Source organism: Phodopus roborovskii, unplaced genomic scaffold (genome assembly GCF_943737965.1).
Source record: "Phodopus roborovskii unplaced genomic scaffold, PHOROB, whole genome shotgun sequence".
NCBI lineage: Eukaryota > Metazoa > Chordata > Mammalia > Rodentia > Cricetidae > Phodopus > Phodopus roborovskii.
The window spans coordinates 42240841-42255054 of record NW_026126407.1 but is presented as its reverse complement, the minus strand read 5'-3'; the positions used below and the strand labels follow the sequence as shown (position 1 = coordinate 42255054).

At 41.4% G+C, this 14214-nt stretch overlaps 1 protein-coding gene across 13 annotated transcripts in view; it reads right to left on the bottom strand.

Annotated features, from left to right (window-relative positions):
* Tenm2 (teneurin transmembrane protein 2) overlaps positions 1-14214 on the bottom strand; it is a 922050-nt gene that overhangs the window by 276199 nt on the left and 631637 nt on the right. For all 13 annotated transcript variants that reach the window (XM_051180940.1, XM_051180941.1, XM_051180943.1 and 10 more), the window contains one exon: positions 13462-13696. In XM_051180940.1, the coding sequence (XP_051036897.1) occupies positions 13462-13696 (235 nt within the window). The remainder of the gene's footprint in view (positions 1-13461; positions 13697-14214) is intronic.

The following is a 14214-nucleotide window of genomic DNA, read 5'->3' as shown; positions in this document are numbered from 1 at the left end:
TGGCCCAAGGTGTCTTGCAGACTGAGCCCTTACATACCTATCCCACTTTTTTTTTTTTTCCCCCCCCTGGATTGTCAAATGCTCTCAGGAATTTCTCCCAGGATTTCAGGAACTTGACTAGGTCAGCTCTCCTAGACAGTCTTATCATTGCTCCATCAAGTAGGGAAGGGCACAGCAGATGAAGAGATGGGACAAATTTAAAACACCGTCCAATTCCAGTTATAACCAGAAGACACGAGGCAGCAAAGGTGCACATGGATTCACACAGGCCACACTGTGGCACGGCTGCTAGAAAAAGGTTAGCACTGAGGGAAGCCTGAAAGTCAGGCCTTGCCTCAGTGATGCCTTTGCATGGAAAGTACGGAGGGGTGGGGTGTCATGGGTTAGGAGGGGGAGAAAGAGCTCGCTAGCAAGTAGGAGGCCCTGAGATCAATTTGCCCCAATAAAAACCCCAAACAAAATCACAGAGAAGGAAAGTATATTCCTTTAGAGGGGGAAAGTGTGTGGGGGAAACCTCTCTTTTCCCTATACCTTAACTCCATAAATTTTGGGACTCTTATTTTTAGTGTATCAGGGAAGTAGGTCATTAGAGAGAGAACATAACATCTGAATTGTGATGGGCACAATTTGGCACAGTCTACCGAACTTCAAAATACATATTATACATACCCTTTGATCTAGCAATTTCAGTTCCTGGAATTTAACTTTTGAACATAATCATATAAGTATGCAAAGAAAGGTACATACACGAGACTCTTCATTGCAGTTCTGTTTGTAATAGTACAAATCTGAAAGCAATCTAAGTGTCCATCAAGAAAGCATTGGTTAAATAAATTATGGCATTATGGGACATTACTGAGACCTTAAAAAAGGGAATGAAGTAGGTCTACATGAAATTACCTGAAAAGATTTCCACAATATCTCATTAAGTTAAAATGAAACTTGCTAAGTGGAATGTATATGGTTCCATTTCTATTAAAATATATGCTTAGACATTCATAAACATCTTTGGAAGCTTGAAGTAATAAGCCTTCGAGTGGTATTTTCTTGGAAATAGAATTGAGAAGCAGAGATTACTCCTATGCGCTTCCTATTTTCCAATAATTGAATACCTTTTTACTAAAAGAATATCTACATTTTGTAATAAAGTAATCGAAATTCTGTTGTGACCATACTTTCATTTTTTTTTTTTTTTTTTTTTTTTTTTTCTTTAAATTCTTGACATTCCCTTTTCAGAGGAAGTAGAGATTTAAAAAAAAATCCATGTGATAAATACGAATTCAAGTCCACCATAATGTAGGAAATAGTGAGGGGTTTGGCAAGAGCACCATTTTCATTCCCATCCCTGTCTTATCTATATCCACATAATCATCTCCATCCCTGTTCTGTCAATTCTCACCTCCGTTCCCATTCCTATAGTTATGCCAGTCCTCATTTCTATCTTCACATTCTTCCAAAACTTCATCTCACCTCTATTCCCATCCTCTTCTTGTCCATCTCATCTCCATCCCCACCCTCTTGTCCATCTTCATGACCATCCCCACCCTCTTCATCACTATTCTCACCTTCTTCTCCATCTTCATTCCTATCTCTACTTCCACACTCATTCCTATTTTTGTTTTAATCCCTGTCTCTGTTCCTTTTTTGGTTTGAAATAGTCTGATGGCTTTAACTTCATGAAGAATTTCACCCTTTCTCCTGAATGAGACAATATATGGTTTTGAAGTTGTACCCCAGGAGGGCCCCATCTTAGTATTGTTTCTATATTTCTAAATGCAAGGAGAGCAATGAAGACAATTCAGAGATCCTAGTAACTTGGACCCATATTGAGTGATGCCTCCCTTCCTGTTTTTGCCCACATGTCACTACCATACACATTATTACCTTGATAGTTTTGGAGTGTAAGTGTTCTATGTTCTATCTATCCCCTACTACAATTATCCTTACCACTTCTAGTAATTCTGAATTAATTCACAGAGATGCAAGCACTAAGGAACATCACTGGTAACATTAGACCACATTGCATTTTATGATGATAGTTTTTATCTAATTAAATATAGAACTATTTTGATGTTGCATCTATTATGATCCATTAGGGAGCTGAACTTCCCTCTGCAAAACATCCCACTCAAGATTTTCACAAGCAGGATCAAACACATTACCAAGAATAGCATGAGTGTGAAGCATGGAGTTAAATGGTTTCCATTCATGGTTTTATTAAAAAGCAAAACCAAAAATTCTAAAAGTAATTCAACTTCTCCTGCCATTTGGAGGAGGTAGGAAGTGCATTGAGATGTTCTGAGTTAACTTTCTCATCATGAGCCCTCATAAAGAGCACTGGTTAGTAAGACAATAAGTGAGCATGTTTTAATTAGAAAATGTGGAATCCAAGCACTTTTGCAGGAAAGACGATGATGGCTTAAAAGAGACATCAGGAGACTAATAAAAGTTAAAATGCATTAAGTAGCCACAGTGAACTCAAAGGTAAATTCATGGGACGTTTGAGAAGTGAACCAGAGAAGGCGATGAATCAGAAGTGGGTAGGAGGGAGTCAGTCAGTGGAACTTACTCTTTCTCTTTCATTGGACTGAGTTGCAAACCTCCTTCTGTGCCCAGGCAAGCGAGACAACTCAGTGTCCTGAAATTCCTCCACCTCCTATCCTGGCCACTATACTCTCTACCCAGAAGAGAATAATTATACTCAGGCTATAAGAGAAGATTGTTTGGTAGTACTGAGTTTGATTTGGGTTGATCTGGAGTTTTTGTCTGCCACTTTTTCTTCTACATTCTCTTACTGGTGTGACATTTGACTATGGGTTATGTGCTGGCTATCCTTTCCAAATCAGACCCTGTGTGGGCATCTGATTCTGTCTAGCCCATCACCGTGGTGGTCTGTTCTCTAAGCCTGGTGGATAGAGAGGTCAGTAGTGCTAGGTGTGATCCAGGCTGGATGCACAGGCCTCTGTCAAGAGAGTGTACTTGAAAATTAGAAATAGCTAGTGGTAGTCATAGTAGTGACCCATGTTGTAATTACAGCACTCTGGAAACCAAGTTCCAGGACAGTCTGGCCTACAGAATGAGACCTTGTCATAACCAATCAGACAAAAAAATGTCTAAGAAGAAAAAGCCTCTTTTCAATGAGGTTCCTATACTATAACCGTATAGCTCACAGACCCTGGAATGACGCCAGCAAATGGGGTCCTCTAAGCACTATGTTAAGAAACAGAGGCAAGCCAGGCTAAGGCAGACAGCTAATATCCAAGTGTAAGCACTTGAGCCCAAGTCTGCCAAGGACCTTGTCTCTTTTTCCCTAGACCTTGCACCTCACATTTCATTTGCCTGATATGCTGACAGGAAACAAGGACATCTGCCCCGTGGAGCTTTGTCTCAGACAACTGATGTAAAGCACCCAAACTGATGCTCAGCACAAACGAGACATTTCAGACAGTAGTCTGTCTGAAAAAAGAGCCCCCAAAAAGTCCAGAGCAAGAAGCATTCCAGCAGGTTTACTATTCTCCTTATGTGGATGGTAGTATGGAAGCTGGAAGGTTGAACTTGGTGCCTTCAGCATCCTGTGGTTGGAAACACTGAGAAAGAAGATCCTCTCACATGAGGAAAAGAGTGGCCAGAACACATACATTCACATGGCACTCATTCACAGGAACCTTTATGCTTCTCCCTCTATTTTACTAAGTTGGGGAGAGGGGTGGGCTAGAGGCAGATTAGCTTTCCTTATTGTCTAATCTAATGCTTAAACAAGTCTTCCATGCCCTCAATATGTGTGCCCAGATACAGTAAGAGGCTGTTTGGCTGATGGGAAATGGGAGAGTCATTACTAGAACTTAGCAGGATTTCTGATAATCATTCAAGTAATTTAATAAATTATATTTATGCACACATGATTAAAATATTGATGACAGAAACCTGGGGAGGGTTTTGCTGGCCTTAATTAGTTACTATGAGCTAGGAATAGACCTATAAGTGCTTTTAAAATACCTAATAAGTTCAAGGGCAAACCTTTGTGTTTAGCACTGGGATAATTCACAAACAGGACTGAGAAAAGAACTCCAAATCGATGGGTGGACTTGGAGGCAATGATGCTGAGGAGAGTTTCCTAAACACATTCATATACTATGCTAGAGTATGCAGCTGCAGTTGGGCGTGATGGGCCAGTACGTGGTGATGGATTGCAATCCTAAGGACACAAGATCCCAACTCACAGAGGCAAGTGAAGCTAAGCTAATAAATCAAAGAAACCCTCAAAACAGTTGCAGAGCCTATTTCCTCTGCCTGGAAGAGCCACACATGCCTTCTATGACTTCTGTGAGAAGAAAAGCATCTTCAGGGAGTCAAAATTAGAAAAAGACTCATGCTTCCATAAGCCTTTCCTCATCTGAGCCAGATAAAGTGCCCCAGGGGAAGACTTCAGGAAATGTCCCAAGGGAGTGACAATTGATATCAGCTGAGTGGGTGAAAGGGCACAGAGAGAAATACTTGTTTTTTTTTTTTGCTATGAACTTAACCCAAGAATTGTCAACATTTACACAGACTCGGGGCAGAGTCTTGCTCTTCCAAGGCACGACCACGAGGTGGCCTCCATCCTTAATTGGGTCCCCAAGGCATGAGCTGTAGAGGGATGGATTTTTATAAAAATTTCTTTGTACCCGTAGGCTTTGCCCCAGTGACTTGCAAGCAAGTTCAAGTCTTCAAAGGTTTAATCAACTTAGCACTTTTTAATTTTATAGAAGGGGACAAATTCTAAAAATGACAGCTTCTCCGTGGATACCTTTGCCTTCCAAGTTTGCAAGCCATGCCAAAAGTAGGCTAGAGGGGTCTTGAGTAAGATGTAATGCTTGAGCCTCTCTTAATGCACCTTGTAATTTGCACGCATGCCACGACACCTTATTTATTTTCTTATTAATGGGTCTGAGTGTGTTTAACACCACAAGCCATAAATTGCAGAGCAGTGGATTAGATGAGGGGCTCTTTATTTTCCTGCCTATTGTCAGAAGGAGATGTGGGCTACCAGACCAGATGCCCTCCTCCCAAACTGGCTTTCTCTCCACCTGCCCCTCTTACCCCTCTTATCCAAGAACTAGACCCCTTGCTTCTATCAGATGAAGGTAGAGTGAACAAGAAAGACATAGCATGGCTTCTCCCTGGTAAGCTTGCCTATTGAGCAGCTCTGTTATTGAGATTAATAAGCTGCCAGTTTCCAAGGAAGACTAACAAAACAGCAAAATTAAAGTGCACTGCAACGTGAAATGCTGCTGGTGGCCAGGCGGGATCACGGTGTCAAAAAGGCAAGGTAAAGCTATAAAATAAGGCCGAGCTTGAAAGGCTAACCTAAAGGTCTCATTAATTTCCATGTTGCCTCTGATGAGAATTTAGAGGGGCGTAATGTTTAGCAATATAGAGAATCAAGCCACCTATTGATTTGAAAGGCGCTCCAATGCATTTGGTTCACTCGAAATGAATTCTACTTTTAAACCTTACTTGAAAACATTAGGGGGGAAAAAGGAGGAAAAAGCAAACAGGTTACCTTGGTTTAATATTCCTAAGATCAAGCTTGTCAGTGATGCTGTCAGAAAATTAATCCTTTGGTAGAAAAATACATCTGAGAATGAGTTTGGGATAGTCTTTGGACTCAGCGTGGTAGGGATACTTCATCAGTCTTTCTGCTTCTCTGTGAAAACCTTATTTAGTAAAAGGTCTTGCATCCCAGTTCCCAAATCTGCACTACTAACAAAACACCCAAAATTAGGCCATGATGACTTTGTCTCAAAGATAAAAACAGTATGTGATTTTTCTGGCCCTAGAGTTAGACTCCTTGGATGCCGTTTATCAAGTTTGGCTTCCTACTAAAAGGATAACAGTGATGTTCCCAGGCTGACCAAGTGAATAGCCATGGTACCTGTAGCCATGTGGCTGCTTCCTACCCATGTGACAAAGTTCTACTTGGGACGAAGAACATTAAAAATTGTGAAGCTAGCACACAGTGCTTAAAGCTGTCCCTGGAATCGGGCTTTCCTGCAATCTATGAAGCTGCCATCAACACGCAGGGAGACCCTCAGGTTCACCATGCCAAGTTGCTACTAATTTCTGGTGTTGACAAAATTATAAAGCTATGTTAGGTGGCTTGGTCGAAAGGGAGCCAAGACAAATTATCCTCCAGGGGAGTTTTATTAGAAGAGATGCAATAGCATCAAGTCACAGGCAGCCATATGGGGCCCTGGAAGGAGAGACAGACCCTTCAGTCCCCAAGGACAAAGGGGATCAGTGACTTATCTTAGTGCCTGGTGTCATAAGCAGAAGGCGCCAGAATAAAAGTAAAGTAGGAATTCAAAGTTGTCTTGGGCCTGGGTATCAGAGGAGGCTGGGCTGCAGCTGCAATGGGGAGGAGCAGAACTCTACTCTTGGTAAGAGCTGTGATGTCACAGAATGTGTTGTGGATCAGCTCTTCTGGAAGATAGAGAAACCTAATACCTCTTGATACTGCAAAGAGCACCTTCTGTCACACCCAGCTTACCATGTTGACAAGCACTCAGTCTATGTCCAATAATATCCATAGATTGTTTTTCATCGTATGTCACTCATAATGCATCAATTTTAGCATCTCCATGGATAAGGTAAATTAATTTTATCTTTTCTATCAGGATAAGTATAGTTTCCATTCCCTAACATGTCTAATTCTAAACATCGTGGTGGTTAAGGACATGACATTGGGAGTCAGGTAGATACAAGTTCAAATCCCAGCTTTACCATTTGCTTTTGGGTGATGTATAACTTAATATCCTAAGTTTCAGTTCTCATTAATTCAATTATCATCCATTCATTCAATCCAACAGTACCTCATGTAACCCAGAATGGACTCAGACTTGTAATCTTTCTGTCCCACTCACTCCACTGTTCCCTTAATTTCAAATAGGAATAGTAACATATCCCTTATGAAGGGCTTAAAGGGTTAAATGGCATATGTGTAAAGCTAAGTGACAAGCAAAAAATATATGAAAAAGAAAAGTTGTTATTCAAGTCCTATATGACACTGTAGGATAAATTTAACAAAATATCCACAGTTTCTTAAAAGAGGGAAAAAGGTCAATTACCACAAGCTATGAATACACCAAAAAATCATGCATATATGATTTTTTTGTTACTGAAAGCTCCAAGTGGTTGACCAGTAATATCAATATCTGTACCTAATTCTTTTGATTTCATGAACTTCTGCATTCGGCCACAAAATGTGTTCCTTATTTAGTAAATGGTAGTCATGAAGCATCAAACTCCTGAGTTGGAACACTGACTCCTAAACCTCTGTTCTGCACATGAGCAAGCACTCATCACTGATTCCACCCAGGAAACCATCCTCCCACCTGTGGGGTCCTGAAGCAAAGCCACTGGCTTTCCCCTTAACAATGGCCATTTCCTCCTAATAGAACCTGCAGTCCAGGACCACATCGTTTGAATTTATTCTCTTGCTTAAATTGCCCTGGTGGCTTTTCATTTTGCTTTGGGTGAATGTCCCAAATCTTTATCATAATCCAAAGCCCTGTTCATCATGTCCCTGTCTATTTTTCTAGACTGTTTTCTTTTCCTGACATTGTAGTGCTTTCTGTCAACTCCCCCAACCCAAGTCTCTTTCCTCTCCTTGTTTCTCCATTTCCCCCTCTTCTCTCTCTCTCTCTCTCTCTCTCTCTCTCTCTCTCTCTCTCTCTCTCTCTCTCTCTCTCTCTCTCTAGGCCAGAGGATAACCTTCAAGATTCTTTCTTCATCTCTCTACTGTAACATGAGTTCTAATAGGTCTTAATAATAAAAGCCCAGAGTCAGATATTAGCGGTTGAAAGCTGAAAGATCAGAGAAGCAGAGCAGCCAGCCACTAGAGCTCTTACCTCTATGAAATTGTCAGACTGAAAAAGAGAGCTCCTGTCCCCTCCAGCCTATATTTTTCTCTCTGCCCAGTCATCTCACGTCCTGTCTATCTGTACAGACCTCTGGACCTCTGTGGTTAGCTAGTGGCTAGCTCTGCTTCTCTGATATTTAGGCAAGCTTAATTTGTCAGAGTATAAACATGGTATCACCACACTCTACCTTGTTTTGAGACATGGTTTCCTTCACCACTGTGTAAAATGGGTTAGCTGGCTCATGAGCATCTGGAGATTATTTTGTCTGCACCTCCCATTTCCCATAGACATGCTGGGATTACAGATGCTTGTGACTATGTCTGGCTTATTGGTTGAGTACTGGGGATCAGGTTCTATGGCTTGCATGGGTAATGCTTTTAACCACTAAGTCAATCTGCCTAGCCCTGGAACTCTTTTAAGCCTTACTGATACCCATTTGTCATGGGTCTGACTTCTCTATACCTCTCAAAGCACTTGCCACTTTCACTATGAGAGAGACATTAGTTTATTCATTTGTTGGTGCTCTGTGTCACATTGTCTAGCATTTCTGTAAGGGCAAGGCTTGCTTTCTGTGTGCGTTTGAGCTCTCAGTGGCTGACTCATAGTAGGCATTCTCATAGACATTTCCAGAATGAAAAATGGATGGCCATCTTGAAAAGCAATGTGCAAACTTGTTTATAACTTGATGGTGTGGATGATTAAAATCAGGGTTCCCAGAGTTTCAGAATCTGGGAAGCTTTGCCCTGCTTAGGGATTCTCCTCGGTCACCTGCTACGCAGACAGATTTGGAGAAGCCTGTCTCAGCAAAACAGAGGGGAAGTTGGATTCTGTCACCCAGCTACTGCTACTGTTTTAGACAAGAGAATCTGACTTCTGACACTTCCCAAGAAGCTGCCGAGTAGGAAGATTCCTGACCTTGGCCCTTTCTGCAGAGAAGGAATAGACAGGTGATAGGAGATGGCAGGCAGGAAGCACATGGCGACTTGATTCTATATTGGAGGAATATGGAGGGTGGTGATTTATTGTACAGGCTGCTTGCACTGAGGTCCTCCATCATGTGCTTAGATTTTGCCTGCTATGTTATGGCTCATGGCATTGGGGGTATGATCCAGTTTGTAGGATGCTCACCTATTATGGCTTATACATAAACGGCCTCCAATAGTGAGAATTTACACACTGTTCTCCATTGGAGCTAACATTTACATAGAGCTCTCTTTACATGATTTTTATGCGTCCAGCTCTCCTGGCTTTAGTTGGTGTGTGTGTGTGTGTGTGTGTGTATGTGTGTGTAATCTAGTAGTTGATTGGGGGGTCTTCCTCAATCACCCTCTACATCTATCTATCTATCTATCTATCTATCTATCTATCTATCTATCTATCTATCTATCTATCTATCTATCTTTCTATCTATCTTTAGGTAGAGTACTTCACTGAACCTGGAGTTCATGAGTATGGCTAGCCCAGTTTACCATTTAGCTCCAGGAAATCCGTCTCTGTTTCTCCAGTGGCAGAATTAGAAACACAGGCTACCTGGTGTACTCTTACATTAACTCAGGTAGTTAGGCTTGCATAGCAAACCCTTTACTGCTGACCCTCCCTCCCTAGCCCTGGTTCTGTTTTTTTTTCTATGGCTTTGTAATCAGTACTTCCAATTCTATATGTTGTAAGACAAACTGAAAAGTGTCATATGGTTTGAAGAAGACTTTACAGGCCCCTTTGAGCCTGGGGGGGGGATAACAACATTGAATGGTGAATGGTAGGGATCTACCTGTCCCCACTGGTTTAAAAGAAACACCGGCATTTGGCTGAGCATCTCTGGGGATGGCAGGATGCCTGTTCATTACCTCCAAAGTATAGAGCTCATCCATCACTCCCAGAAGTTGGAATGAATGAGGGGGAGGTCATGAAGCTGTTGGTAAATTTCCATTTCCTGTTCTCAATTAGTGACTACCTCACAATGAGCCTCCAGAACATCTTGCCTTCAATGGTTCTTTCTCTAGGACATGATTAACTGAGTCTTATTTAGCATGAAAGAGGCATGGTGATCCTTGTGTGGCATCACATGCCTACAAAGGACTCCCACACCTGCTATCATACACCCATGGGTAAGAACTGAAATCTCACTGCTTTAGCATTTGAATGAATGAGTTTGTTTATTTCCCAGTTGTTAACAATAATATATATATATATATATATATATATATATATATATATGTATATATAAAACAGTGGTCATGGGAATAAATAATACACAATTGGGCTTGGATTTTTCTACTTGGTTAGACCTTGACATATCTTTAAAAATGCAAATCTAGTGGCTTTTAAGCTGTGAAACTTTTTTTGTGACAATCACTGTGACTTTCATAGTTCCATTGCCTGTTATTATATGTAGTGTGCTTTCTTTCTGTTTATTTGTCTTTATTAACCCCTTCTTCGGGTTGTGTGTGACCTGAAAGAGGAGTGCATATGATTTATTCATGACCTACTCAGTATCTAACATTGCTCTTAGGAACTCAGAACCTAACTGATAACAAGAGAGAAAATAAACATTGTTTTTAAAATAATAATAGGATTTCTTCTTTTTAAAATTTCCTTTCTCTTTTGCTTTCCTTTTATAAGGTTGGGCTAGTGGAACCATAGTTATGTTGAAATTATATGCTATACAGATTCATGGTATTTTTTTCAATTTTGTTTGGTGTGTGTGTGTGTGTGTGTGTGTGTGTGTGTGTGTGTGTGTATGTGCACTCATGTGCATTTGTGGGTGTGCATGCAGCTGTCAGTGGAGGTTAGATATTGATGTTGGGTATTTTCCTTAACTGCTCTCCACCTTAGCTTTTTGAGACCTGGGATTCATTGTCAATGAGGCTGACTGGTCAATGAGTTTCAAGGGTCTTTCTGCCTCCTCCCACATCTCAACCCCCATGCTGTAGTTGTAGATGTATGTGATGGTACCTCGCTTTTTGCACGGACACAGGGGATTCAAACTCAGGCCCTCACACTTGTGCAGTAAGCACTGTACCAACTGACCCATCCCCCAGCCCTTGTTTATTTATTTCAGTGCTAAGGATTGAACTCAGAGCCTTGCAAATGTAAGGTTGGTTAGTCTTCAATCACTGAGTTGCACTCCCATGCCAGAATATCATAGGTTCCAAAGGTGCTGTGGATTCATGCTAAAGTTTTCATGGGCAAGTCCCCTGTACATTCAAGTTCTCTGTGCTCAGACACATGAAGTCTGAATTTGGCTTGATTTCTGGGACTCTCCCCATACTGGACCAGAGAGTCTCAGCCTCTAATCCTTGGATCTTGAACATACTGAGCAGGTGCTGACCTTATTTCTCTTTCCTTTGAGATAGACTTCAAGGTTTTGGAGATTCTGTCTATGTGCAGAGTTTGTCTTTTACTTGTCTTTTCCAAGGACATCACTGAAGACTCCTGGTCCTTGGAGAAATGCTACTTGTGCAAGGGCTCTGCAAGAGCACTTTAGAGAGCAGAGATCAGGTGCTGAGAGAGTGTGCCTCAAGACAGCAGCGTGTGACCCACTGCTTTTGTGGGCCTTTTTAACCATGTGATCAGTAAGGGGACATTTTTTTATAAGTGGTTCTTGACAACAATTCTCTTGGGAAACCAACTGACTTCATCTGCAGCCAGGAGGCATATTTATATGTGTCCTTTTCAATATTTTTATTACATTATTTTATGTGCATGGACATTCTGTGTTCATGTACAGCTGTATACCACATACATGCCTTTATATATGTTCTTATATATGTTCTTCCAAGTAGCAGACTGATGGATCTGGCCCTGTAAATTAGACAATCTACAGTAAAAGGCACAGGTTCACAGCTGTTCACCCAAACAGACATCTCCCTCCCTTACTGTGTGGGGATCATGAGGGCTCTACCCAGGCTCCCTCATAATTTATCATCTCTGTGAAATCGCAGACCTATTGCATGAATGATCCTTTACATCTGAACTCTGTATCTTTGAAGAAGAAATAATAATCATGTCTTTAGTCCTTGTTGCATTACTTTCTGACTTGACTGAGATAATTTGAATGCATGTATTAATACACATAGGAAATGCACACTAGTGTACATATGAAATGCACAATAAAAGCTTAATACTAATGACAGCAAGGCAGGCACACATCCTCATCCCCTTTTCTCTTTTATCTCTTTCTACCCAGAAATGATTTGTCATATATAATTATTTACTGAATAAAAGAGGCTGAAGACCAGAGTGGTTTGTAAATGCGGGGGTGGGGGGTGGGGTGGGGGGGCAGACCATCTCATCTAGCTTGGGTGACCAGTAGCTTTTGCCATAGCTATTAGGATTGCTATCAGGGTTGTTGCATTAGCACAGATGTTTAGAATCATCTATTCTGTATAACTTATAGATATAATTTTTACTGCCTTGATATCTTTTAAGCTTTAGAGATTAGGGTTAAAGATGTAGATGAAAACAATGAGTTAATTGCCAGAAAACAAAAGTCTGGTGTGAGCGCAGCAGCAAAGGTGTACTATCTACTGATGCTCAAGATCTTACTTTTTAAACTTTAAAGACATCATAGGTGAGCAACAACTCCACACATTACAGCTTTCTAATTTGCTTCTAGATGTGTGAAGAAACTCCACCGGTCATTACCAGAAACACTGCAGATTATTTCTCTTCTTCAAACCTAAATTTATTGAAGTTGAAAACTGACACGAGAATTTTCTGAAGGGTCTATACAAATGGGTGCCTCTGTGGCTCTTTCTGATAAGCAAACAACTGGAGCATACAAACAGAAGGTGTGCAGGGATGGAGCCACGAGGCTCTGGGTATCAGACCAATCTACTCATGGCCTTCGCTGTCAATTGTCTTGTCTACCACACTGTGTCCCCAGGGTCTTCCTTCAGCCTACTGAAGAATGCATGGTTTTCAGAAGACTGGAAGTAAAGGTGGGTAAAGGACCAAAGAACAGAAAAACAAAACAAAGCCAGACCTGAGGATAATTTTCAGAGTCTTCCTTCCCAACACAAGTACCTCCCATTTTGTTGTTTGTTGTTTTTTTCCACATCCCTCTTTGCCCCAGAGCCATCAAGCTGTTAGTGTGTACAGGAGGGAGTAAAGTGGGCCAGCAGGTTGGATGAAATATAAATTAAAATTAGACTTCTGTCAGTCTGGAATCAGGGATTGTTTTCAAGTTCTCCCCAAACACTTAATTTCAAATGAGTCTTCATTTATTACTTCAAGAAAGGCCAAATGCATAATTTATCAGCAGCATTCAGTCAATATACCCTTATAAGCATGTTTCCCATGAGCCTTTGAGTAAAACTATGTTATGCTAATTCTATTAGTTGGGTACACAAGAGCTGCCTAAGAAAGTAAACAAGCATTAAAAAGGAGACACATGTGAACAAAGAAATACTGATCAACCTATTGTCCAGGGTCAAATTACCAAGGGACAAGGAAGCATTAAACTTGTCTTCCTTATGCTGGCAATGTCTCTCCAACCAGAACTCAGAGGCACCCAGAGCCATGAGACTCAGGTGACTTAGAGTAGGAGACAAGAACTTACCGGGTCTCCAGTGGCACGTTACTGTTTAGCACCCAGCTGTCCTGAAGCTGAACGGACTCTGGTGTGGTGGCCAGGTCATTGGGTGCTGGAGCTGGGGCGTGGATTTGGCTCCGCCGATTGGTCAGTGAGTTCCTGTTGAGGGAGTTGGCAGAAGAGTGATGGTGGGACAACGTGTGGTTGTGAGGGGGTGGCAATGGGGGCCTCAGAGTTGACTGGCTGTGGTGGTTCGGAGGACCTGGAAGAAAGGAAAGAGAAATAGCCATCAGGGCCTGCAGATTCCAAATTTCAGGAATTCTGCACCTGTGGGGTTTGCAGCCAAAGTCCCCAGTGTCCACAGTGACTGAAAACCACAAATCTGAGGTTACAGGTGGGACTACATAGAACACCCGGTATCACTAGTCACAAACAAATACTGTGCTTTAATTTGTATTTATATATATGCATCAATAAGAGAGCAAAGAGGGTCCAGGCTAGAAAGTGTGACTGGATAAGGAATGCGTGGTCAGTGGAATTATCTGATAATTGCAATGGAAGAAACAGTACACTCAAGGCTGGTTCTGCCTGTGACAAGTTTTCACTCCATTTCCTGGTAAAATTTAAAGGTTTAGGCTCTCTAAAATGAACCACAAACAAACCCAGCTATTTTTGTAGGAGTGGAAGATACAATAATGGTTACAAGAGACTGTACAGATGGGAGACAGGGAAAATTTGGCCAGGAGGCACAGACAGTTAACACAGAAAGACCAAGCTCTG